The following is a 27,666-nucleotide window of genomic DNA, read 5'->3' on the forward strand; positions in this document are numbered from 1 at the left end:
TGGTCATCGGGAAGTAATCTGGCTGCTGCAAATTAACCTGGATCCATGTGCCCATGTGCATCGAATTAAATTTCAGTCAACGTTTTGGTTTAATGAGTGTTGCCCACACCACTCAAGCCGAAATACATTCACGAAAGATATGTGATGGAGTCTCCCTTGCGGCACCACAACAAATACACCGAGCATCATCCGTTATATGACGTCGAACCCTTTCGTCGTTAGTCAACAAATGATTTTGCACGTCAACCAAAATAGAACACATACCCGAGGCAATCCACGATATTTAGCAATGATATTCCACACCTGTGCTGCATCCTCCATGGAGCTCATCTCTCCCTGCTGATACGCACTTCGTACGGTGAAGCTTCGGTTTTTGTCCCACCGCCAGCCTGGAACAGCCGCTCCACACATCCCTGACGGAGGTCTCACAGCTGCAAATGTGAGCAGCATGGGTTCAGGAAAATGTTGACGAAGCAGGGGCCAATTCCAGTCCCCATTCATGTTCACCATGGAATGTACTGATATAAAGTATTTAATATAAAATCTGTCATTGATAACAATTTCAGATTTAACCACTGGACACACATCCCATGAGTTCCTAGTTCCTTCCCTTTTAATCCTACCGTAGACATACGGATGTTGTCTTTTAAAAGTAAATTCTGAAAACATACAAACAAATTGGCCCCTCAACAATATAATTAGTAATTTCTCTATGTCAAAGAAGTATTTATATGCAACAAATGAGGATCATTTAATGAAATAACTATCAACAACTGAAGTGTCCTCAAACATATTGATTGACAAAGAGTCCTCACTATGGTATTCTGCTTCTCCTCATACGAGCAGCAAAATTTACAAGTAAGATGGCAAGCTGCATCTTGGAGAAGGAATCACTAGCAGAAAGACAGCATGTTTAGAAGCATTGTAATAATAAATTAAATAAAAAAATGGACTGTCACTTGAGGAAACTGAAGTAGAGACATCAAACCACTAAAATAGCATAAATACAACTGAAAAGGATATTGAATTCCTTGTCTAACAGTGATATAACCCATGAATGTCTCAAGTAGTATGTGGAGAAACAAGCTGAAATCAAGAATGTCTAACAAGATATTATGCATTGCTAACAAGCTGAAATCATTTTATATCTTTTAATAGTCTAAGAACTCAACAAAGTAATACTCTGAGGGATCATTTTTATATTTTCCCTTTGATTTTTTCAAACTTTTTATAAATATTTTTTCAAACGTATCATTATTTAAAACTCTTAGACGGCTCCTTACTCATCGCGCGATTAACGGGGTGGGGATCGCATCGTTCCCGTTTTAGTTTAGTCTTTGACCATTCACAGTCGTAATAGTATTTTTTGTTCTTTGATTTGATGTCTTCATTCATTCAAGTTTTCTTTAACCAATAATTATTATTGTTTGACCTTAACTGTTTTAATTATTTTTTACCCTAACTCAGGTTTTAATCTTTTTTATATATATATATAACCAAACTTTTTCTTAAATAGATAATATCAAACTTTGTTTTTATTAATCTAAGGTCATTATAAGATAATATATATTTTAAAGATATTTAATCATTCGATAATGAAAATTTAAATACACTTATAGTATTTAATGTTTGAATAGAAGATTTTTAAGAATAACGATCATCTCTTTCACAGTGCATATAAAATCAAACTTAAGTTAATATCATACTATTGGATTATATCTGACTTTAACTTTTAATCATTTTCCACATTTCAACGAACATCCAACTTCACAATTTAGAGATCTTTTCTCGACAATCTAAGTTTTGTTTTCCAACACCAAAGGCATTAGTAAAAAGATTAAGATAACGACTTTTATTATACTACAAAGATGAATATGATGACAAACGTGTTCTTCGCATGTTTCATGATCAAACACTTGCATCTTTTGATGATCTGATCCCACAATTTCAAGCTTTGAGCAATTGATATTACTGCGCTAACAATGGTTTACTTAGTGTACTTGACAAAAATTTACAGATATGGTTATGAATCCCATCACCAGCGAAATTAGAATACTTCCTGAATATTGTATCAATGTAAAAATCCGAATACATACATTTTATGATGGGCTCGGATCAGATCCTATTTTAAGTGATTACAAGGTAATTTGTTTTACGGAAAGCCGCAAAGCTTTTAATGCACAGATACGATGTTTAGTTTACAAGATAAGCTCAAATTCATGGCGGGTATTAAAAAGAAAAGAGCTTAGGGCAACAAATTTGCGTTAGTCGTATCAATGCATGTGTAAATGGCGTTTATTATTGGATAGTCTGTAGAGATGATTCATCTAGGGTTCCTTCCACTCTATGTAAGGTCCTTGATTTTGACTTTAACAAAGAAATGCTTAAAATGATTGAGTGGCCACCTATTCCCGATACCCAAGAAAATACAAATGGTGAATTGACTGTAATACCAAACATGAACCGTATCTCTTTATTCATTTCCAATTCGTATCAATATAGCTATATATCAAATCATGACATTTGGGTGCTGAACGAGCAAGGCCAAAGTCAATATTGGACCAAACTATTAACGATTGGACCACTTGTCGAGGTTCATGACTTGTTCGGATTTTGGAACATGAGCAAGGGTAACAATAAGATATTTATACATTTTACGAGTGGAAAACTAAAACTTTACAATTTAATAGAGCCATGAATTCATAGATTCCGGGGTTAAATCCAAGCTGGATAACCAAGGTATTGATATCTGGACTTATTAGGACAGTTTGGTTAGCGTTGTTGTTTTTTTTTTAAATAAGTTCGGTTAGCGTTGTTAGACATAGGTTGAGATATCTTCATATAGAATGATTGATTATACAGATAATTGTTAACTATTATGATTTAAACTGATACATTTGTATAGATTTTAGTATGATTGTTGAGCTATATATATTTTTTAAACACATAATAGCATGATATACAATGACTTATGATCTAAGTTTAAGGGCCATGTTAAGGATAACAAGCAACTCCTTGAATTATTTGAACAAAAAGTAGTTTTGATTTAATTGAACTTGAGTAGTTTGTGATCTGTTTCGTCTCATTTATAATCACAACTAAAATGCTATGAGGTGGTCGGTGAGGGTTTGGGATGGTTGATTGGGATTTGGGGTTTAAAGTTAAGGTTTAAGGATTAAAGATTAAGATTATGGTTAGTGATTTTAATTTTAATTTTTTAATCCTACTTGACATTAAATATTAATAAAAAGTATTGTGTCATAATAAGAATAATAAAATAATATATGTCATTACAACTTTTATAATTTTAACGGTAGAGTATGACTAAAACATAAATCATCTAAAAGTTATGTGATTAAATTAATTTTCTTTTTTAAATTTTAATGATCAAAATAAGAGTGAAAAGATAGTTGAATTATGAACGTTATAATTACCCTTTAACCAATGAAAATATAAGAATAAAATCCATAATTTTGGTATAATACATGGATTAATGATAAAATTTGAGCTCATGCTTTGTTTTTACCAAACTTTCTCTCTTATAACAGTCCATGTTCACATCACAAAACTCTCCCTCTCTCTTATAACATCTCACGCATCATGTGACATCCCATGCATTATGTTTAGCTTGCCAACCCTTTTTATTAAATTTTGTACAACTATAAATACACATTTCAGCAATATGATTGTTTCGTATAATCTTGTTGTGCTACAAACTTACAACATACATCAATAAAAAATGAAATAAATAATTTTTTTATTGTTCTGATTGGTTCATTAGTAATGGTTATTAGCGTCCAGGGCCAAAACCATCTTTGGATGGTTCAAACATTCACATTCGGATATTGTGCTTCTCGTCAGTGTACAAATGTTATTAACTCAGATGTGGTACTTCACGGGCTTTGGCCGGCGGATCGCTCCAATTCTACACACATGACCATGCAGTTTTAAAGGAATTAAAAATGAATGCAATCAGGTATGATATGATTTATACACCGCTCTCTACAAATTTAAAATTATTATATATTTTATATTTTTCTATATATTTTTTTATTAAAAATCTGTTTTCGTCCTCACAAATTTTCCAAGTTTGTCATTTCTTAAAATTTTAAAAGTTCATATCCTAACATATAATCTCTAATCAACAAATTGATAATTTCAAACCGCCATTATCAGTCGATATGCAATAGTTTTGATATACCCTCACCTTCAGCAATGATTCGATGCTCTGGAAACACGAATGGAAGAAACATGGGACGTGCCAATCTGGTACTCCTCATTCATACTTCTCGATGGGGATAAGCTTATACAACAGAATTGGTTTGGGACAGGCTTTGTCTTGCTTGAAGACATCCACACACCCCACAAAATATTTTAGGAGCAGAATAAGTAGAATTGTCAGTGGTAAAACAGTTCTGATTAGTTGTTTCTACATGGGAAATGAGACTTGTTTTAACGGAAGTTGTAGTATGCGTGGATATAACGGGTCAATATTTTATAGATTGTAATAAATCGAATAAATCGATCTACGATAACTGCAAAGATAAGGCCAGTACATATGTTTAGCTTAATAAGATTATGGATCCAAATATTAATAAAGTTTTAATGTGTTTTTATTATATCCAAATATTGATAAAATTATATTTTGTTTTTTCTATTGCGTATCCAAGTTCAATATAATAGTCTAAAGCATGAAATATCAATATGATAATAAATCCGTGCGATGAGCAGCTCCTTGATTACGAGTAGGGAAATATATTGTGAGACCATCCACATCTAGGGATGGCAGTATGACCCGAACCCGACGGGGAAACCCGAAACCCGGTCAAGTTCGGGTCGGGTATCGGAGATTTTTTTCGGGGATTTTTTCGGGTCGGGTTCGGGGCAAGGTATCCCCACCCCGACCCACCCCGATTATATATATATATATAATATTTTATATATTTTATATTATATCTATAATATTTTATATTTTATATTTATATATATTTTTATATTTTTTATATTAATTATATATAAAATATTTTTGGGTTCGGGTATAATATTTCGGGTCGGGTTCGGGGACGGGGCAAAAAAAATCCCGACGGGGCGCCCCGATAAAAAACCCGTCGGGGATCGATTCGGGAATAGGGATTCATTTCGGGTTCGGGGACGGGGCAAGCAAAACCCGCCCCGAACCCGACCCGTTGCCATTCCTATCCATATCTCGTGTTAGGAAATATATAAAAAAATATTTAAATTGTATCTCTTTTCTTATTTAAGTGCTTAAAACTTTTTTCCGATTGATTGATGTAGATGTCTAACGTTTCCAAAGTTATCATTTTAAATGTCTATGTCATAATTGTGGTTAAAAAATAGTCAATAATTTGGCATGTGAACTAATTTTTTTATTTCTTTTAATTTTTTAAAAAAATTAAAAAAATTAAAAAATAATAATAACTCATTTTTCAGAAAATACCCCAAAACTTTCAATTTCATCATCGACCGCATCACTATCGGCAATCACTCATTCACCCGTCGACCATTCACCCACATATTGGGATGGATGTGTGTTGAGATTTAGGGAATAGAGTTGGATTTAGATATTTGAATTTAGGGATTTTGGGGATTGAGGCTACGAGTGACGACCAATGACATGTAGGTAGGCGGTCAAATGGGACGACAACGGAATGTGACGTCTAGGGAATGTGATTGATGCTTTAGGATTAAAGATTTTGGGATTTATTATAACACTCTAATTTAGGGGCTAAATTTAAGAAATTATAAAGTATTGAATTCAATTGGTATTTTAGAAGAAAATTGAGGATTAAATTATAAGATTTCAAAGTTGGTAGACCGTTTTAAGAAATGTAGGAAGTTCAGTGGCTAAACTCATGATTTGACCATTTTTATTTTTGGAGAATTATAAACCCTCGTGCGTAGCGCAGGTTCAGCAGAATGATTTCCAATTTTCCTCTCCCGTTGACCCAACTTTCAACTCTGATCTACTCGCCGTCCGACCTCCGATCGACGAGCTGAAACCACCATCGTGTTCGTTGTCGAGCGAGAAACAAAACCCCTCAAAGCTTTTGTCGTGAATCGTCGCCGTTCATCGTTAATTTTAGTCGGAAGTATCGTCGGTAATAACTCAATTTCAATTGGTTTTTTGTCGATTCACGACGATCCGAGCATCCGTTTACGACACCTCCCGCACATCGTGTTCCTTGCATCGTTTCGAGTCTGTCGGTGTCATCCTTGGTCTCCGTCGACGGCGGCGCGTGAGGAGGTGAAGCGGTCAAAGTTTCGATTTGTTGAAATCGAGCTCTCCGCCGTTCAAAATTGTGAACCGAGCTTTGTAAGTATCTCGAAATCGCTCAAAATAATTTTTAAGAATTTTTTCGGGAATTTAGCACTGTTCACTCGCCCCCACGCCGCCACTGTGCATGGGGAAGGAAAAAGTGACCGGTTTGACCGGTTTTGGAACAGTTTTGACCGGTCACAACCCGACCCGTTGACCGGCGTTGACCAAAACTTTGACAGGCTTTGACCGGGCATTAAACGACCTTTGACTTTGACCGAGTATACCTATGCTGACATTTTTCGATGTTCCAAATCCGATTCCGCAGTCCATTTTTCAAAATTCAGACCCGAAGGCCTTGATATTGACAGTCAACCCGTTGACTTTGATTTTGACCGAAAATTCCAAATTTTTGAAAAGTCATATTTTATGCTTTCGACGTCCTGAATCCGAATCCGAAGTCCGTTTCGCCAAATTCGAAACCGGTAAGCTGTTTTTTTACTGATTTATCACCCGATTCGATCCATTTATCGTAATTAAGCTCCGTTTTTTATATAATTTATGTTGATATGTATCTGAGAATTATTGGAAGTTGAATTCAAGATCGAGGGGATTCAAATGGAATTTATTGGTCGATCAGTATTGCATGGAAATCGAGGTAATACTTTACTACCTCTTTATGCTTTATAGAACATGTTGGTATTGATAAATGCATGACTGGAAATGTTTGGTCTCATATGTGTAATTAATGAATATCTACACTAGATACGAATACGGTAGAAAGTAGGTAACTGAATATGGCTTAGATGACTATTATAAGAAATTGAAGGACAGTTGGAATTAAATTACAAGTTCTGGAATTAAGTGATAAAAGAATCAGTCATATATATGTAGATTATAATTTATCTCATTAAAGGTACTTAGATGATAAATTATGAGAATATTTCGATTAGGTAAAATTACGAAATTACCCTTATGTTGGAAAATGACAAGAATTGTCCCTGGAAGTGGATTAATAAATTTAAAAAGAATTACTGATATGCTAAAACTATTGATATGCATAAGAAATGTTAGTTTTACTTGGAAATTATGGATAACCGGGTTTTAACCCCAAGAAGGTTTATGCTAGATACTAGAAGTCTTTTAAGGAATCATTTCAAGATCAAAGAATGTTCGAGGAAGCAATTAATCATAGGATTTCTATATTATATTATTTTCGTTAAGAGCTAATATCGAAATTATCTGGTTAAGAAATTATGAAAATGCCCTTGAGAGGTAAAATAGTCAGAGTTGACCCTGAAGGAGAAAGTACTTTGAGGATTTGTACTTAACTCGATTAAGTACGAATTTAATTATTAAGATCATGTCTTTGTAAAGAAAAATTCAAGATTTTTCGTTTGTAAAATCCGAGAAGGCACTTGACCCGAAAATATCGAGTTATGAGTAAATACCTAAAGAACAATTTATCGGAGGGTGCTCTTTTATCAGAATTGTTCGAAAGGACTGGAATAGATGATAAATTAGAATTAAATAATAAGACCGGATGGAGGGAAAAAATTGAAATACCGTAAATCTATAAAATGACCAAAATACCCCTGTTATAGAAATGACCCAAGAATATCACCAATCTCAAGAATGATTGGATATCCTCGAACTCTGAAATGAATGGAATAAAACTGAGCATCAAAATGACCAAAATACCCTTATGGCTTATATTAAGTAAATATCTTGGATTAATTAAGGAATCCAAATAAGCATAGGTGTTGGACTACCTTTAGAAGTTATGGAACAGAGCTTAAGTGAGTTCATCAATCTTAATGATATGTCAGTACCTGAACGGCATATATGTTACTTGAATATTTGTTCGCCTTCTCAAGTTTGGTTCGATGATAATTTTGGAAGTACTCAGCCCAGCCCAACTCTATATCGCCTCGGTACTAAGAAATATATATATTCATTAGACAAATAAACCTCGAAGACCAAATTGAATTGAACGGAAGTACGATATGTATACGAATTTCAGAAACGTCTGGATTACCTATAAAAACCATGAAGTATCTGAAATAGACTTGAATACTAAATGAACTAAGTAACCTCAAAGACTGAGGATTAAGTAAGAGATTGGAATAAGTTTGGAAACTTGGATGAACTTATATGATGTATTATCCCTATGGATTATGAACCACAAATCAAGTACGACAGTATTTCCTGGTATAATTGAAACATGGAAATGAAATAAAGACCATTAGAATATTTGTTTGTATCCTTAAGATTTATTCAGTGATGACTCAGAAGATGATATGTGGATAAAAATATTTGGTATTAAAGAGTAAATACCCTAGAAGGTCAATGAATTGACAAGTTGGTAAGTATTGGTTCTGGGAGCTATTCATCTGGAGTTGTTCAATAATCAGATTAATCGTCATAGATTGTAAAGATTATGAATACCTTCAAATTTCGTAGAGATTCAGAAAAGTATTCGAATAAGATAATCCCGATAAATCATATCCTGAATAACTGATGATTCTGTCAGTTAATGAACTTTTCAAATAGTTTTTCTAACTTCCGACATTCTATCGGTAAACTGAAGATTTGTGTCTCTCTACCCGATAAGATTATCCAATATCTCTGAATAATATATGTAAACTCTGGTGTGTTCCCTAATCATATAAATATTTTATCTGATTTCCGACTTGAATTTTGTTCTGCTATATGACCTGAATTCTGTTCTGATTTCTGATATGGATTTTGTTCTGATATCTGTTCTGAATTCTGTTTTGATTTCTGATATCTCCGTTTAATGATAGAAAAATGTTTTAATTGGGGGGTATTGTTGAAGGAAGTATTTTCGCAGGTTCCTCGGCTTTGTGCTCAGGGCCTTATATGATGTGTTGGGTTGGGTGTATGGTTCTGGGGAACCTACACATTCTGATGTGATGGGATGGGGTATATATATATATATATGTTTTAAAAGATCTGTATCTTTTTACTGGTTTTACGGGAACACACTAGATAACCTATTCTGATCTCCTGAACTCAGTCATCCGAAATATTTGTCTGAACTGAAAGCTCATTGTCCGTTACCATCTGAAATATCAGTAGGATCTCTGCTCAACATAAAATCTGTAAATGTTCGGAAATAATAAGGATATGTATGTTTATCTGTATCTGCACATTCTTCAGCATCATCTGGTAGTTCTGTATTACTGAGCTTTTCGAAGCTCATTCTATTACTCACCTTTTCAGGTTAAAAAAATTGTACCAATGCATCTATCGACTTCAGTAAGGGAGTTCTTCTGGCGTTGTTGCAGAGTAATGTACATGTGATTAGGGGGCATGTAATTGTATTTTGATTTATATACGAGTCTGGAAATCTGTTTTATTTTTAAATAGCAACAACTGATTTTATTAGTTTACATGTACTGATAAAAAAAGTTTTAAATTTTCCACTATTTTTACAGTGGGTCGCTCCGGTGGCCCAAATGTGACACCCCTGATCGGATCTGGTTACCCGCATCGGTCTGGGGGTTACATTTATTTTTAAAATTTTAGAGAAATTTTAGTTTTTTAAATAATAATAATTTTAAGTTTTTAAAACAATTATTTTAAAAAATTATAAACGCACCGCATATCATTTTTGAGTGGTTAACGATATTTTTTTAACTGCTATTATAACATAGACACTTAAAATGGTAACGTCGAAACGTTTAACACATACATTAATAAATAAAAAAGTTAATCACCTAAATGAGAAAAAATATATAATTTAAACATTTTTATATTGAGTCATTTTTTACAAAGCTCTAGATTACTCAAATTTTCCTCTACTTTTTTGTTTTTGAAAGAAATCACTAATTTTATTCAAAATAAGAAATATCTTCGATTGCAATAAACATTTACAATTATAATCGTAAATTAAGCACATAATTAGGACAATTTCCTATAATCATTGAAATAAAACTAACAACTTAAAAATAACATAAAGATCATACAAGGAAAGATTAAAATATAACCAAGCAAACTTGAACAAAGATAGATACAAACAGATCTGATCGCATCAGCAAACGAATCACAAAAGTAGATCAATCTACTAAAAGACCGCCGAAAAATCGTAAATCATAATCGAGCTACGTGAAAAGTTATCCACGAACGCATAACAGGTATCCAAATCCAATCCGATGGTCCAAAGCAGGGAATATCAATAATATATCGATAAGCGTCATATTGATCAGACGTCGCGATGTCTAATGAACCCTTATAAAAAGATAAATGAAAACAACGACCAAATGACCGAAAAACATGCCAAAAGAAAGAAGAAAATTTGTTATAGAGATAGAAGAAAACGTGTCATATAATTAATATTAAAGTTGGTTCGTCGCCAATAAACAAAGATAACAAAAAGAGATAAACGGCTTACCAATAAGAGAAAATTAAAATAAAAATTTGAAAGAGAAAAAGGGTAAAACTATTTAATGATTTTGAATTATGACAAAATAGATTTTCCCTCTACTCTTAAATCGAGGATATTAATAGTTTAAGCATATATTATAATTTTAATAGATTATTTTAATTTTAATATTTTATTTAACATAATTAAATTATAAAATAAATAAGCTTTAATATTATTATTAAAATTACTCAAAATAAATATTTACATTAATAATCTTATATAAAAGTATATTAACATAATTTAATATTTACATAAATAATAATGATAGCTTTAGTGATACTAATGTCGAGAATCTAAATCGAGTAATATAAGATTATTCTATTCAAACACACGCTTAGCACTAATTAAGCCAATTCTCTTTTAAACCCAAAAACTTATTTCAAATTACATCTAGTCCCCTAACCCAGGGATTGAGGACAAAATTTAAACCAATCCCAACTCCAAGCCCTCCGATCGAAACACCAACTTACCAAACCCTAATCCTGCAAATAATTTCTCCATGTTCCGAATTTTATAAACCTTGAGGAGAGAAAAAGGAGCCAAAATCTTTGAATTATCGAAAGAAAAATGAATTTCGACGAGTACGAGTATTTGGAAAAGACAGTTGAGGAGCAGGAAGATCCGAAGAAGAAAGATGGAGTGTCGGGAGATAAGAGTGAAATAAGCTATAGGAAGAGAGGAGAGAGAAAAGAAGATGATGATGAAATCAAGAGCAGCAGAAAGAAATTGAGAGGCAGCCGCGATGAGGACGACGAGGAGAGGCGAGACCGTGATAAGGAACGCCATAGAAGTAGCCGCGATAGGGAAAGGGAGAAGGATAGGGACCTAGAGAGTAGTAGAGAGAGGGAAAAGGAAAGGGGGAGAGATAGGAGAGATAGGGATAAAGAGAAAGAGAAGGATAGGGAGAGGAGGGAAGGGGAAAGGAGAGAGAGAAGCAGTAGCAAGTCGAGAAGGCACGAAAGGGAGGAAGAAAGGGAGAGGGAAAGGAGAGAGAGAAGCAGTAGCAAGTCGAGAAGGCACGAAAGGGAGGAAGAACGGGAGATGGAGAGGAGAGAGAGAAGCAGTAGCAGGTCAAGAAGACACGAGAGTGATCGCGAACGAGACAGGGTACGTGAAATTGGCACCAGAGACAGCAGGTATCCTTCGTAATACGTTTGCAAAAGCAAATTATATGTGCAAAATTTTGTGTAAAATCACATGAAAAACCATTTTTTTTAAACTACTGTAGGGAAGTTGGTTTGTTTACTTCTGTTTTTGTGCTGTATTCCACATGATGCTATTGAGCTAGAAAACTTAGCAGGCCTCATTGTTGAGGTGCCCCTGGCAATTGAAGCTCATGCTATATTTTGATGCTTCAAAATTCATTTATTTGATTTGATAGGAAAGAAATGGTGTGAGAGAGTTTGATATTTGCATGTATGATTTAGAGTTGCAAAACTTCTATACCATTTGGATGGGCACATTTTACATGAAGTGCTTTTGGTTGCAGGAGATTTAAAGATAAGAAAGAAGTAGTGGAGCCTGAAGCTGATCCTGAGAGAGACCAGAGAACTGTTTTTGCTTACCAGGTAGATGCATCGCATCTTCTTCTTTTTTATATATATATATATATATAATTAGACAAAAACATTATGCTAATGTGTGTTCAAACATTTATTTCTTTTTCATTTTCTCTCTTGATTAACTCTGATGACAGATGCCTCTAAAAGCAACTGAGAGAGATGTCTATGAATTCTTCTCAAAAGCGGGCAAGGTTAGTCAGGTTTTACTTGGTTAATTTATATCTTGTGTGCGGGTTTTAGTGCAATTTGTCCAATGTAGCTTTCAAGTATTCCACTGCACAGTAACTGGTTTGAGGAAAAATAGTAGAATGGTTTTGAAATTAGAGTGTACATTTGAAATACTAGGTTTGTTTCTCCATTAGGAATTTAGGACACCCATTCCCATCTTGAGATTTCTAGCGTGTAGTTATCTCATTTTGGATAGCTGCAATATTTCTTAAAATCCATCAACAGTTCTTACCTTTCTGAAAATAACAATAAGTTGATTTATAAAACAATGTATAGAATGATTATGAATGCATATTATTAAGTTACATCTGCTTCCGCTTGCAGTATATTCTCCACTGGCTTCTGTTACGAGTAGTATTGTGATTTTCTTGTGTCTCAACATAGTAACATACAATACATGTGGGGTGAGTTAAAGCACATCTGTTAAAGAATACAATCTTGCAGGCGCCCACAGATTGGTTATTGTGATGCTTGAAAGTCTGGAATCTCCCCGTGTTTTTTATTTTTTGAGGCTATTATTTATGCTTAATCTCATTCTGTTCCCCTTTATTTTTTTTTCAGGTGAGGGACGTTCGATTGATTATGGATAGAAACTCAAGACGATCAAAGGGAGTTGGGTATGTTCCTTTATGTTGAGAAAAGTTGATACTTTCTTTTGCAATCTTGTGAAATAAGTATTAGCATCTTTGCTTTCAAGAATCAAATTTAACTGTATTCTTAAATGCACTAGCAATGCGATAATGATGAGGGATGATGGGAATAACACTCATGTTTAATCAATTCATGCTGCGTTCACAAGGTAGATGGCATAAACCTAAATTTTTTCTTCCCATCTCTCTTCTTTAATTTTCTTTACATAGAAGGCAACATGGGTATTTTATTCCGATCCTTAACTTTGTATTATTATTTAATGATACTTCAAACAGTTGAATCTGAAAGTAATCCGTCTTAAAGACTTGAAACTCCCTGGGTAGGCCTTATCATTTTTCTAAAGGTTAAATAATTGGTTGGTACATGAAATATACCCAATCCCTTAATGTGGTATATATGTTTTTTTCGTTCTCAATTTCATATTGAGGTTTTATGATGTTAACGACTTCTCCCTTCTCTGTGACGGAATCTGTCAAGCCAACGATGGGCCAATCAGAAAGTGACAGCACTTTTTTTTTTAAAGAATCTCCATTTACAAAAGATATAATAGAAAAATTAATCCTCAACGTTTCATTGAATTTTTAATTTTGTCTTATTTTTTTACAATGCTAACTTCATTGTTTAAAAAGTTTTCAAATAAGCTCTTTTTATTACTTATGCTCTATTATTTCACTAAAATTTTCTGTTAAAGAAGTCCAAAATTTTTCAAATTTCTCTCCTTTTTATGAACGTTTCCACTTCACTCCCTAAAGCTCCTTCAATGGCTTTTTTCCTTTTCTTCTTCATTTCATTACTCTCTTTAGCATAACCAGAAATGGACCATCCAAAAAGCAGAGTCTAAAACGATGCCAAGCCCTACATTTTCACTACCCGCAAGCATTGGTACGGGTCTTCCCTTTCATGGATCCTTTTCCTTTCGACCCCAACCCAACTCCACTTTTATGACACCGTTTTCATGGATTCTTCGCTAAGGTTACTCCTACTTAAGCCGTAAATATTCAAATGCTTCCCCGTGTTGTCGTAATCTCCGAACAAGTCTGGCGCCTGCACACCATGCACTCTCCTATTGAAGCCTGAACAAGTCGTCAAGCTTCAAATGCTTCCCCATGTCACAGTATCATGGATGAACTTGTTAACGACATTAAACTTCCAAATTGAGAACAACAAAATCGTATGTACCACAAAGAGGATTGAGGAATTGGGTATATTTCATGTACCAACGCGGTATTTAACCTTTTTTCTAACATATTCTGACTCAAAAAATTGTTGAGGTTGAAAGGAGGGGTTGGGATGTTCATTTTGGTTCTTAATATATGATTTTGATAACTTTCAAGGTTCATTTTGATATCCTAGTTCTATGAGTGTAATCTAGGTTATAGGTGGTATATTCCAGTCTTTTACTTCTTTTGATATTGAAAAGGATGAGCCAATCCTTTAACCTCCTTTCCGAGTCCTTTTGTTTTGTTTGATTATCATGTAGTATGATTCTTTTGTTGTTTGATTACAATTGTGTATGATATCTATTCTGCTTTTCTTATATTGATATGTTGATCTAACTTTTTTTTATCACATGAGACATCAGATTCAACAAAAGATACTCAGCATGAGCTTTCTGCACTACAGTTTTTCTTTCCCTACATCTCTTTGCTATATTCTTTGTAAGTTTTGGTTGTAATTCTTTCTCATATTTTCTGAGAAACTAATTAAAAAGTATAAGTTGCAGGTATATTGAGTTTTATGATGTGATGTCTGTGCCCATGGCCATAGCATTATCTGGTCAGCTGCTTCTTGGTCAACCTGTGATGGTTAAACCTTCAGAGGCTGAAAAGAATCTTGTTCAGTCAAATGCTTCAGGTGCAGGTGCTGGTAGTGTTGCTGGGCCATATGGAGCTGTTGATAGAAAATTGTATGTTGGAAACTTGCACTTCAATATGACAGAAATGCAGCTTAGACAGGTTAGGACCATCAACTCATCAGCAGAATTAGAAGTTATCATTTTTCGATTTGTTTTACAAACAATTGGTAACAGAATTTCTTTTATGTTCTCTAAACTTGATTCTACTTGCTGGTTGGTTTGTTAACTTGTTAAAAGGAGAACTGTTGATGAAACACATTTTAATTAGTTGTAGTTGCTTTGGAAATTTGCAGAATGAGTCTCATGAATGTGTATCAGATGTCCTTTTTTCTTTAACCCTTTTTCTTGAAGATATTATTCAGTTCTATTTTTATCATCATAATTATTTAGAGGTACATTTTTTTTCTCTTGAACATTTTTCTTTTCTTGATATTAATGGCTCAGATATTTGAACCTTTTGGTCCTGTGGAGCTTGTACAACTACCACTTGACCTTGAAACTGGGCAGTGCAAAGGTTTTGGGTTTGTTCAGGTTAGTTATAATTGAGACTTTATAACGTTTGTTTCCCATATGATAATGGTATAAACACATTTGTTTGTTCTTTACAGTTTGCTCAACTTGAGCATGCAAAAGCAGCTCAAGATGCTTTGAATGGCAAACTGGAAATCGCTGGTCGAACCATTAAGGTAAGGTTGTTAGTTTCATGAGCATGTGGCGTTATGATGCAGTCTAATTGAAAGGCTCTTCTTCTGTGGCAATTACTGGCTCTTTTTTTAGTTTTCCCAATTAACATCATTCTGGTTTTATTTATGTTTAGGTTTCATCTGTTACTGATCATGTTGGTACCCAAGACCCTGCAGCAAAATCTGCTGACTTTGATGATGATGAGGGTGGTGGTTTGGTGAGCTAAAATGCATATTATTATGGTTGTATTTTACTATTACTGTTTTTTTAGATTTGTGCTCAGTTTTCCCCATCCTAATAGTAGTTCTTAGGAAATGGTTCTGCTTTCTGCTTAATTAGTTTGTGTATCTTTTATCCAGGCTTTGAATGCTCAATCAAGAGCATTGCTTATGCAGAAACTGGATCGCTCTGGTATTGCAACAAGGTAGGTTTGTACTTTCAAATAGGCATTTGCAGTTTAATAATAGTGTAATAATAGAATTCGGTACACTTGCAATGCGAGTATTTATTATATTATTAATTTTCATTTGAAGAGAAATTATTCAGGTAGTTTTATGTAAACGTGGGAAGTTCTCTTAACTTTTTAATTAATAAAATTTTTAAGTCAAAAATACTATTTTTTGTTCTTGTTTCAGTTTTGGATCTCCTATAAGTTTGATTGAGTTGTTGCACTTTACCTTAACACCAAACTCAGTTAGACTTTAATAGTAACTAGAATTGCTCAAATCCACTGTGTGTGAGAAATATATATATTTTAATTAATCATATCTTATAATAAAAATAATACATGGACAAAATTTGGGTAGCTATTTTTAAGCAAAAACATGGGTTTACGTGGATGGTTACTTTTTTGTGTAAAAAAACCACAAATAATTTTAAACATTTTATTAAAATAACTATATTTGTTTTTGTTGTCTTCTTTTCCCCCAACCGAGTTAGCTTCAGTAAGAGATTTTATGATAGTATAAATGTCTAATGTAATACTTTTGCAGTATTACGAGCTCCCTTGGAGTACCCCTCCTTAATGGGTCAGCTCCTAATCCACAGGCTGTTATGCTACCTGTCAATGGCCAAGCTGCATATCCATCCCCAGTTCTTCCTCCAATCATGTGTGCTACACCCCTTGATCCTATTGGACAGCCCAGTGAGTGTTTGTTGTTGAAGAATATGTTTGATCCTGCAACTGAGGTTTGGAGTTCTCTTGTTCTAAACATGTTAATATGTTATTTTCTTGTTACCCTTTGTATTCTTTTTTCCGGCTTTTGCGTCATTGTATGAGTCGGTGATTTCTGTAAGTTCTATTGTAGACTGAACCTGATTTTGATATGGAAATTAAAGACGATGTAGAAGAAGAATGCAGCAAATATGGCAGGGTGAAGCATATATATGTGGACAAGTAAGTGTTCCACTATTTGTTACATTGTATAAGCTAATATTCTTACAACTATTTATTTGTTGACCTTATTATTATGTTGAATTGTGGTTACTATATACTTTTATAGCCTTTTTAATTAATAAATATTGAATTATTATCTATGTCTAGCAAGGGCGAGTTCTATTAATCTGTAAATATGTAATTGAAGATAAATTTTGGATGGCTACCTTTGTAAGGAGCTGGAGCTTGAATGTAGTGACGTATAGATACCTCTTCTTTCTCCATTGCAGTAATTTATTCCTTTGGATTTTGCACATTAGAATTCCTAATATTATGCCTTACCTGTGTTCTATATATAATAATTCATATGAAGAATATACATGGATTTTAATATTGGAATCTGCATCCTTAAATTAGGTGTTCTATAGATGATGTATATCTTGTGGTATTTGACCCTTATTGTCTACAATGTAGGACTTCAGGTGCTAATCAATGACTAGTGACATCTTATTTTGTATTCAAAAGCTTTCTTAGGCTAATCATTTTAACTTGACAGATTTCCCAGTTCATTTTTTGATGAACGAAAAGTTTTAACTTTATTCGAGTAAAGAAGGATATGCTTTGCTTTTTCCAAAGTTGCATTTAGGGCAAAATGTTTTTCCTTTAAGTGTTAACACTTAGATATTTTGAACAGAAACAGCGCTGGTCATGTCTATCTTCGATTTGATTCCGTAGAAGCAGCAGGAAAAGCTCAACGTGCAATGCACATGAGATGGTTTGCGGGTCGCTCAATATCAGCCTTATTCATGGTAAATGTGTTTTCCGCCCTAATATCAGCCTTATTACGGATGATTTTCAGTTGACCAAATTCATGAATCAATGCAGCCACCCCATGAGTATGAAGCGAGGTTTAAAGGATGAAGTCGGAGAATTCGAGGATGATTTCTCAATGTGGATGGATGGTGGGTTATTTTGTCAACTCTGTTTCTATATCCATACACAACTGGCCTAAATGTAAGATTATAATGATTTGTTTACGCACATCTGCACTATGAACCTGATTTGCCCTGTTGTTTGGTCAAATTTGAAGTATTATTAGCAATCTCGGTTGGATTTCTGCTGTTGAATTCAGAAATGTCTTTACAAACGAGGCCAGCATCCCTATTCGAGCTGATTTTTCTAATTAAGATAGTTATTGAATTGTTAATATGGATGTGGCCGCTGGATAATGTTCAACTTCCTTGTGTTTAGCGTCAATCGTTTAAAACATGTTTTTAGGTTTCATTCAAATTATTGATCTATAAGTTTCTTGGTAGGAGAGGAGAATAAGAACTACAAAAAATTATTAGAAGGAAACCTGGAAATAAAATTAAAGTGGTTAATTAGACGGAAAATATATAAAATGTCAGACTTTTAGCTAAAAATATGCTAAGATTTTATTAAAAAATCATCTCTATGTTATTATTTAACGAGGACTAAAATAGAAGGTGAAAAGGCACAGTAGCTTTACTATTGAATCTGAATGAATGGTAGTAAACGCTACACAAACCAAATCACTTTGAAATGAACAAGATTTGTGAGTTTTGTATCCTTGTCAACATAAAGGTCATAGAGGGAGGGGGTGTTTCATATATAACCAAAGACCTAACTAGAAAAGACAAAGGTCATCCATTTCAATTCTCCATGGCATTTGTTCCTCTTTCTCCTTCCAACCAACTCGTACGAGGTGTCAGTTCTATGACCAATTTGGTCACAAAATTAGCCACCGTCTTAAGAATGCCATTGAAAAAGTAGTCTGACGGAAATAATTCATAGGTGAAGTGACATAAAACACACAATTATTAAAAGACGAGTCAAAACTCTTAATCGTATCTTCCCTTTAAAATTCTATTAAACCTGGCTTTATAACTATCATAAATACATTTGGTTACTAAATGACAAGTTGAAACTCTCAATCGTATACTAAAGGACAAGTCGAAACTTTCAATTGTATCTCTTCTCTAGAATTTCATTCAACCTAATTTCATAATTATCAGAAAATATACGGTTACTAAAGGAAGAATCGAAATTCTTGTATCTCTTCTGTACAATTTCATTCAACCTGACTTCATAACTATCATAAGATACACTTGGTTAGACAAGTCGAAACTCTCACTCATATCTCTTCTCTAAAATTTCATTCAACCTGACTTCGCAATTATCAGAAAATAACTCGTATCTCTTCTTTAAAATTTCATACGCAATTATCAGAAAATACACATAATTGCTAAAGGATAAGGACGAGTCGAAACTTTCACTCCTAACTTCGCAACCATCACAATACACATGGTTATTAAACGGCGAGACGAAACTCTCACTCCCATCTCCAGAATTTCATTCAAATTATGATCATAAGTATCACAAAATACACATATTTCAAATCTCCTTTAAATCATCAACCCGTAAGATTGAAATCTAACAAAGTGATGAAATAAACACAAACACAATGAATACAAGGAAATAGTCCAATATATTAATTGAATAGAGAGTAAATACAATGAATCTCTCAAAGTAAACTATTCTTAAGTTGACAACAGTTTGATGAATGTATGTATAAAGCTGCATAAGACTAACTTTGATTTATGAGCTTACATTACATCGGGCAACTCCGGAGTCAACAACGAACATCAATGGGAATAAATATTTGGGACTCCCCAGGGAGCCAACTTAAGGAACATACCCATAAAATCATTTTTAACCTTAACTACAACCCATGAATATATATATAATAAAGAATTAATAGGAAAAAAAACAAATAAAATTTGTGTCAGCCTATATCTACACCAACCCCCAAACTATAATATTTTGCCTTCATTTCAGCTTGCCACCGCAAACATACCTAACTGTAAGAGACCATAAACTGAAGATCTCGAGCTGCTTCGGTTGCTGCAGTTTCTTTGCGTCATCCGACCGGCCATCCGGCCATCTCCTAGTCATCGCAGTTCAGACCACAAAGTTCTAATATGGGGCCATTTTTCGATACAAATGGATTTATTCGCACCCACATAAGAGTCAAGATTGAGGCCAGCAGAATAGACCACACCAATATGATGGTTGGCATCCTGTCTTGTTTCCCAAGCAAACCTTTGAGGAAGGGGTAGAGGTGGATAATAACCCAGAAGGCAAAAAATAGTCGACCGAATAACGGCCCCCACGAATCATACCCGTTATTGATGGCATCCGAGATCCCGACCACAACACCGATTATGTTTATGATCAGTAAGGTGGTGGGAGGGATCAACAAGGACGTCCACTTGAAGATGTAAAGTTCCGAAAATTCACCATCATCTGCTGCCTTAGAGGTCACAGTGAAGCTTGTGCTGACACCAGCAAGAACCTTTAGTAAACCCTGAAAGAGGGCGAAAAGATGCGATGACACACCTCCAATCACCCAGAACTGCTCATTCCTCCACCAGTCATCGATTCCAACACCGCCCCATTGCATCTCAAGAATACCGGTTACAGCGATTGATATGAAGAGAAGCATGAATACGAGACTGGCGTAGTTGCTAATCTGCAAGTAAGGCAGGATTTCATGTTAGAAAAGACCCGACTTAATACAGACGATAAAAGCAAAGCAATCAACCATGCAAAACAGGCACTTGAACTTACAAACGCAAACACAAAACTCAACCGATAAATATACCAAGGCGTAGTGGTTCTATTTTCCGAGGTTAAAAGTAAAAATTAATATGATGGATAAACAATCAGGAGATACTTCATAACTATCCAAATCATGATATCATGACATGGTCAAAGCCAACCAGCAACACATCTAAAACTTCAATTACAATATGCTGGGACAGGCACATGGTAGGTTCCAAACAGTTATCATTGGTTTAATATAAAAAATCAAAATAAATTAATATGATTAACTTTTTTTCTCTAAATGCTAAATTTTAGTATGGAGCATAAAACAAGAAAAAGTGGATTTTTTACCTCGGGAACAATAAACTGTCCGGTAAGGAGACAGATAGCTGGAAGGGTACAGTAAACAACCAACGGAATGGATGTCCATGGATATACAACCGAGTTTATGTAGGAAAATCGTTCCAACCATTTCAACCCACCCCCATATCCATACCAAATGGGACAATGTCTGCTTAAGAAAATTTCAACAGATCCAAGAGCCCAACGCAGAACTTGGTGCAGACGATCTGAGAGGTTAATAGGAGCAGAACCCTTGAAAGCAGGGCGTTTGGGTATGCAGTACACAGATCGCCAGCCATGACAGTGCATCTTGAATCCAGTCAGGATATCCTCAGTCACCGAGCCATATATCCAACCAACCTGTGTTGTAAGAAAATTTTGATGATCAGATGTTCATAAAATTACAACTTCCTATATAAGAGCTAGGATTTATTTTCAGGTTTCACTTACTTCCTTTCCCCATTCGGTTTTATCTTCATAACCACAGCTTATGACTTGAATAGCTTCGCTCAGTAATGATGCAGGGCTTGCATTTTGAGGTACTCCGCCATTCTCCATAAGTGTGGAAGCCACAAAAACAGGGGACTGACCGAATTTCTTTTCCATTTTCATTTCTGATGTGTCTGAAGACTTCTGAGAATTCAACTCTGATAGAAAACAGGTTATAGTTTAGAACATCATTCTAAAAGTACACTGTAGAGTCATTATAAGATTAAGGAACTGTCATTGGGCCCCTCTTAACGAAACCTTACCGATAATTCCCTCTTCAATGTTTTCAAGAGCATGTATCTGCTTTGAACCTTCCCTTGGCTTAAACTTCTTTGGCTTTTCTTTCCGCTGCTTGGTTTTCGCCTTCTTTCTTGAAAAGCACAGGCAACAGAACCATTTCGGCAAACAATTGCAGGTCTTGCCAGGAGGTTTCTTGGTGACTGGAGCATCAAAACCGTAAAGTGCTTGCCTTCTGAAAACACAACCTGTTCCAACATAAATTGGTCCTTGTATGCCATCCAATCCTTTCATGTTGATCTGTTTTCAAATTACAATATTAAATTTTGAAAGATGCCCAAAATAAAGAAAATATAGGGAAGAAATGAAACACTTACATCGAAGAACACAACATTCCTATTTGAGTATCTATCATGTCGATCAATTCCATCAAATCTTTGAGGAAACTGCACGTAACAAACTTTCTTCCCTGAAATTGGGTCCATCATGAAACACATGGCTTCTCTAAGTGCTTTGCTATTGTTAATATAGTGATCACAGTCAACGTTCAGAAGATATGGAGCATTTGAGAGGACTGCCGAGACTCGTATCTTCAGTAAAAACAATGGAAGTTCATGAGCATGAAACCATTGTTAAATTAAATGCCAAAAAAAATGAAACAGAAATACAAAGATATTGTGCCTCACCAAAGCATTCATTGCCCCGGCCTTTTTATGGTGTTCAAAGCCTGGCCTCTTTTCACGAGATACATAGACTAAGTAGGTAACTCATTGCCTTCCACATCTCGAACACCACTATGACCAAGGAAAACCTGTCAACCGAAAAATAGTTATGTGGTGCAACTAAGAACATCAATGTCAAATGATGAATACAGCTGAGAACTAAAATAAATCCGTTCTCCCAATCAAAAATCACTGTAGGGAGTCTAGCGTATGACCACATGCAGGTCCATCAGAAACAAGGAAAAGAAATGGTACAGCGGTGTAACAAACAAATCCTAAAACTGCTGTTCGGTAAAAGCTCTTCATCATTCAATTGTTGTGCATTACAGGCAATACAAAATATAATTAAAAAAAACCACAGCAAGTCAAATGCAACATCTCACCTGAATCATTCCAGGATGGTCACGAACATTGTTTCCCGGCCATGGAGTTCCATCCTGCATTGTCCAGCCATCCTCGGGAACCTTCTGTGCTGTTGAAACCAATCCATTTATCCTAACCTTAAATTCTTCATACTCTCTCTGCACAATCAAATATTATGCCTTAACAAACAAAGCATTCCATGATATCAAGTGCAAAACTCATAATTTCTAAATTCAACTTGGGCCAATTAGATACTGAAAATGATTTTTGGAACTTAAAATATGAATGAAGTCAAACAGATCCCATGTTGAACGAAAAGAGCTCTCGCACCTTCATAGCTCGCCTTTCTCTGACAAAAGCTGGATGAACTTTGTTTTTTAGGTAGTCCATCTTCTGAGAAAAATACCACTCTGGAGCACGGGGTTCAATATTGAATTTTTTACAGAAAGGAACCCATTTCCTAGCAAATTCGGATGTCTCAGAGAGTGCTTCAAATGTAAGCATGGCAGCACCATCATCGGATACATAGCATGCAACTTTATCGACAGGATAATCAACCGCAAGGATTGACAGAACAGTGTTTGCTGTGATCAGTGGAGGTTCCTTCATTGGATCCACTGTACTCACAAAAACGTCTACACTGGCTAATTCTGATGGTTTCCCTTCTTTCTCATACCTATACATAAAAAGTAAAATTAGCAAGGAAAGTGGCATCATATTCAAGATGCAATGAAGTAAAATTAGACATGGAGATGGAAATCTGAATTCATGTCAAACAATTATGTAAACACATCAAACATGGTAAGCTGCAGGCAACACCACAAACCTCAGAGATAGTCTATCAAGGTATGTTTCACGCTCTATAGGTAACCATTTCGGGAATTGATCCAGAATCCACGAAACAGCAAACCATATTTCACATATTACAGATGTCAACCACAAGCCATAAGCATTCCTGACTGGATGTAGAAGTCTATAATGAAAAAATAGACCAAGAATCGTAAGACGGAGAATGATAATCATTCTGTATGGGTTTATCTTGCTTGAAGGAATAGGTAGCTTCCTCGAAAGTGGTTGCCTGCCTTCATCCATCCTGTAAAGAGGAAAAAATTAAATCACAATGAAATTACTGTACATATACAAGCAAAGGCAACCATCGGGCAGAATTCCAAAAAAAATCAACCTAAAAAATTCTATCGATGTTTATACTTCATAAACACTAGCTAAAAAACAATCTCTTACATTGGCAAATCAGCATCATCCAACTCATCTCCATCAAACTTTCCACAATCATTTCCGCCTCCACGTCTAACTACCTGAAGTTTGTCATTCTGCTTTTTCTTCCACTCCTCCATTCGATCCTTCCATGTAACACTTCCATAACCATATACTGCTATATCTTTCTTAGGAACCATGGGTCTAGATTGGACTGCAGCAAAAGAAATACTAAGGTTCGGGACTAGTGAGAAGTAATTCAAAATTGTTAATAAACAGAAGCACAATGACTTACAAGGTACGGATGGATCAGCATACAGCATTGGATGAACTTTATTTTGGTTACTCATAAAAGGAGGCACAATGAGAGCATGATGATCAGCGGAAATATCTAAACCCTAAAACAATAACAGCTTTGTTATGCTGCAACTATTGTTTTTCGAATAGTGTACAAACACAGTGAACTCTTATAAGCACATACAAAATAAAGGACAACTCACCTCCTCACCGTAGGTCAAGAGAGGAATTTGCGAGTTAGGAGGAGAAGAATCCAATTCCGATTGTGCTGGCATTCCGGGGGCATTAGGGTAAGAACCATGGCCAATGTTAAGTCGTGCACCGGGCATTGCCTCAGCAATTTGTTGAGGATCTGAAGCATCATAGTCAAACTCATTGTCCAGATCATCTATGTCATCTTCGTCCTCGTCACCTTCAACTCTAGGACTGCCTGGAGTTTCATCACTAGTTAGGGACTGTTGTAAGACATTTGGGCTGCTAATGTAAACTATTTATTGCAGTAATAATCTTCACCTTTGATTCGTTTGTATAGGGTTTTGCACTGAGGACAGGCTTGATTCCCATCTCTTCTCTCATACTCGTAGCAGGGTCTGCAGACAGGGAACGCGCATTCATTACAGGCAACAAAGGGCTCTCCATCGACTGTAATCTCAATTTCATCCCCGCAGATCTGACATGTTTGCCCACTCAATTCTCTCACGGACTTTATCTGATAAGAACCACACCATAAAGAGTAGTATCAGCGCCCAGTCATGAAATGTAAAAACCCTGAATCCAGAAGAAGAAACTAAAATCACAGATTGATGTTCTATTTTCAAGGTACCAAAAAACATTTCTTAATGAATTTCAAGATGCTTTAATCAGTTAAAAATTAGAACTACCACCACTTTCATTTCGACATGCCGTGCAACATTTCGATTCAGGAAAGATTTCATAAACAAAATAGAACTACAGATAAATAAGGAATTCATTTTCTTCACTTCCATCCTCTTTTCCTCCACACCGGGAGTGTGGAAAGTTAATATGAAACAGATAAATGGATCCCGTGAAGCAATTAAGAATGCTATTAAGCTACATCATTTATGGATTTACATCGACACGTCCAATGAATGCAGAGCTCACACAACATCCATTTGTCAATCTCCGAAGGACTTGGAAATTTCAGAAGAATTCAGCAATTAGTTGTGATAAAAAATTACACCAGAATTAGAATCTTATGCTTCCTGCCAAATACCCAGAATCTAAACAAAAATGATTTACCAATCCCAAATGCAAAAAAAGATATCTTAGTCAGGCCAAATAATCACAAATCAAGAAGCTAAAAACAAAAAGAAAACGTCCTTCATCACCAAAATCAACACATATTGACCATTATTATGGAAATGTCTATTAACCAAACAACACTCAAAACATATTTTTTGAAAGATAAAGCATAAATCGCGAGATTTAGATATTCATGATTCAAAATGGTTAGAAAAAAAGTGGCCGAATTGTGTAATTCTACCCCTAAAAAAACCCTAATTGTTACATTTCGTGAAGCCTAGATCGGAAAAGCTCAACCTTTTCACATTTTCCAGCAAAATACACTCGAACTATATGAAAGATAACTATTAATAAATTTTACGAAATAGAAAAATAAGCAAATGGGTATTCCTCAAATAACAAATGAAGCCTCCTTTTATATTTATATTTTTTGGAGATTTCGAGTGTCTTACTCTGCTATTTTCATCGGCATTTATCAGAACAAACTCATTTCTGTTATGAGAACCAGCAATGAGTCGACCTCCAGTGTCCATGACTCGCTACAGCAATCAACACAAGAACAACCCCAACTCGGCAAAACTCGGCCTCTTTCTTCACCGAATGAACTCGTCTCAGTACCGCCAAGTTAACTGATAAAAAAAATCCAAACTTTAGGTTCCTTGAGCTCCCATCAAATGAAACCCAAACCACCGCTTGACTGCAAAAGTGTAGGCTTTGAGGGAATAAATAAGCTTAAAATATATATAATTTAATAGGAAAAGAGAAAAGAACAAAGGAGCGAAAGAATGCGTGTTTGAGGATTGAGAAGCAAGCCAAGTCTGTTCTGTAACATGCCTGGTTTGGTCTCTCAATCTAAAATGCCACCTTTAAGATACAAAATTACAAAGGTTTTAGAGATTAATAATACAGGTGTTAGAAGGAGAATAAAAAGAATTAAGAAGGGTGATGTGGTGGTGGGGTCCAGAAAGTGACGGTGGCGATGGCCACCACAGCTGGTTGGGGTGGAACAAAACAAGAAATTTATTTATTTTTCCAGAATATAGATTTTCTAATGTTATTATTATAACTTTTTGGAGATAACAAATTCCGCGTAGTAGTAAGTAAAAAAACACAGCTTTCTCTGTGTCTTTGTGTGATCAGAGGTGTTGAACTTCAGAGTATTGGGTTTTGAGTTTAAATTAAGTAAAAATAAAAGAGAAAACGCGTACAGTGGCTGACATGATCTACGCCGCGTTATCATAACATATTTGCTCGGTTTTTTTATGATATAATGATGACATTATTTCCTAATGTTTATATAAATAATTATTTAAATATAAATATTACATATATAAATATACTTTAAAGTATTTCAGTTTTCGACGTTTTACTTTTAATAAAAGTAAATTTTGTTAAATTAATAAGGTTGATTTAAGTGATAAATATATTAATATCGATTACCTAAAATCTCGAGTTTAAATTTTTATATATGTAGAAAATCTCACCCACGTCTATCAAAATTAGATATATAACGTAAATCGTTTCAAATTAATTAAAACAAAACATTGGAATTAAGAGAGCAACAAAAAAAATTGTTATATGAAATTATAGTGTGATAGACTCTCAATTTAACTTTTTTTTTCAAAATCCATACTTTAAAGTTTCTAAAATTTATACAAACCAAATTTATTAGAGGGTTAAGGAATGATCATTATTCTTAAAAGTCTTAAGTTTAAAAATCAATGATTGTAATGTATTTGAACATTAATTGTCAAATGGTTGAGAGTCTTTAATTTATAACATGTAGTACCACTTGTAAGCGCCATTGATTAATAAAAAAATTGTTATCTAAAATTTTTTATGGTGAAATATATGTTTAGTATCTTAATTATCATTTTTATTCTATTTTAGTCACTTAATTATTTTTTAAATCATACTTAAAGTTTAGATTTAGTTTCATTTTGATTACCTACCGTTAAAAAATTAACGACATTAAAAATTATGTTAAGTGACATGTGTCACGTTTTGATAATTTTGAAATATCTAAAAA

The 27,666-nt window shown here is 34.6% G+C and overlaps 2 protein-coding genes and 1 pseudogene across 3 annotated transcripts in view; 1 reads left to right on the forward strand and 2 right to left on the reverse strand.

The window, feature by feature from the left end:
* Nucleotides 1-5,318: 5,318 nt before the first annotated feature.
* Nucleotides 5,319-27,666, reverse strand: part of LOC120132438 (actin-7) — a 31,417-nt gene continuing 9,069 nt past the window's right edge. Inside the window, exons 6-7 of one of the 2 annotated variants that reach the window (XM_039149196.1) lie at nt 22,023-22,025; nt 5,319-5,330 (exon numbers count right to left, since the gene is read on the reverse strand). The gene's annotated coding sequence lies outside the window, so the exon portion shown is untranslated. Of the gene's footprint in view, nt 5,331-20,716; nt 20,729-22,022; nt 22,026-23,684; nt 23,689-27,666 lie in introns of those variants that run through there. The other variant, XM_039149197.1, reaches the window with a different exon arrangement.
* Nucleotides 11,111-18,351, forward strand: LOC120132437 (RNA-binding protein 39-like). Its single transcript, XM_039149194.1, has 13 exons — nt 11,111-11,863; nt 12,217-12,295; nt 12,424-12,480; nt 13,079-13,134; nt 14,892-15,123; nt 15,468-15,554; nt 15,632-15,709; nt 15,841-15,924; nt 16,067-16,131; nt 16,700-16,895; nt 17,015-17,103; nt 17,777-17,891; nt 17,968-18,351. The coding sequence occupies exons 1-13, from the start codon at nt 11,295-11,297 to the stop codon at nt 18,001-18,003; spliced, it is 1,743 nt and encodes a 580-aa protein (XP_039005125.1). The 5' UTR covers nt 11,111-11,294; the 3' UTR covers nt 18,004-18,351.
* On the reverse strand, nt 19,682-26,510 carry LOC120132436 (annotated as a pseudogene).

This window comes from Hibiscus syriacus, unplaced genomic scaffold, assembly GCF_006381635.1.
Source record: "Hibiscus syriacus cultivar Baekdansim isolate YM2019G1 unplaced genomic scaffold, ASM638163v2 tig00110562_pilon, whole genome shotgun sequence".
Lineage (NCBI taxonomy): Eukaryota > Viridiplantae > Streptophyta > Magnoliopsida > Malvales > Malvaceae > Hibiscus > Hibiscus syriacus.

Excerpts from the sequence above, each read along its gene's own strand:
- LOC120132437 (XM_039149194.1), top strand. The coding sequence starts at position 11,295 with ATGAATTTCGACGAGTACGAGTATTTGGAAAAGACAGTTGAGGAGCAG. Across the intron at positions 16,132-16,699 it reads CGCTCTGGTATTGCAACAAG|TATTACGAGCTCCCTTGGAG; the intron begins GTAGGTTTGTAC and ends ATACTTTTGCAG. Across the intron at positions 17,104-17,776 it reads AAGCATATATATGTGGACAA|AAACAGCGCTGGTCATGTCT; the intron begins GTAAGTGTTCCA and ends TATTTTGAACAG.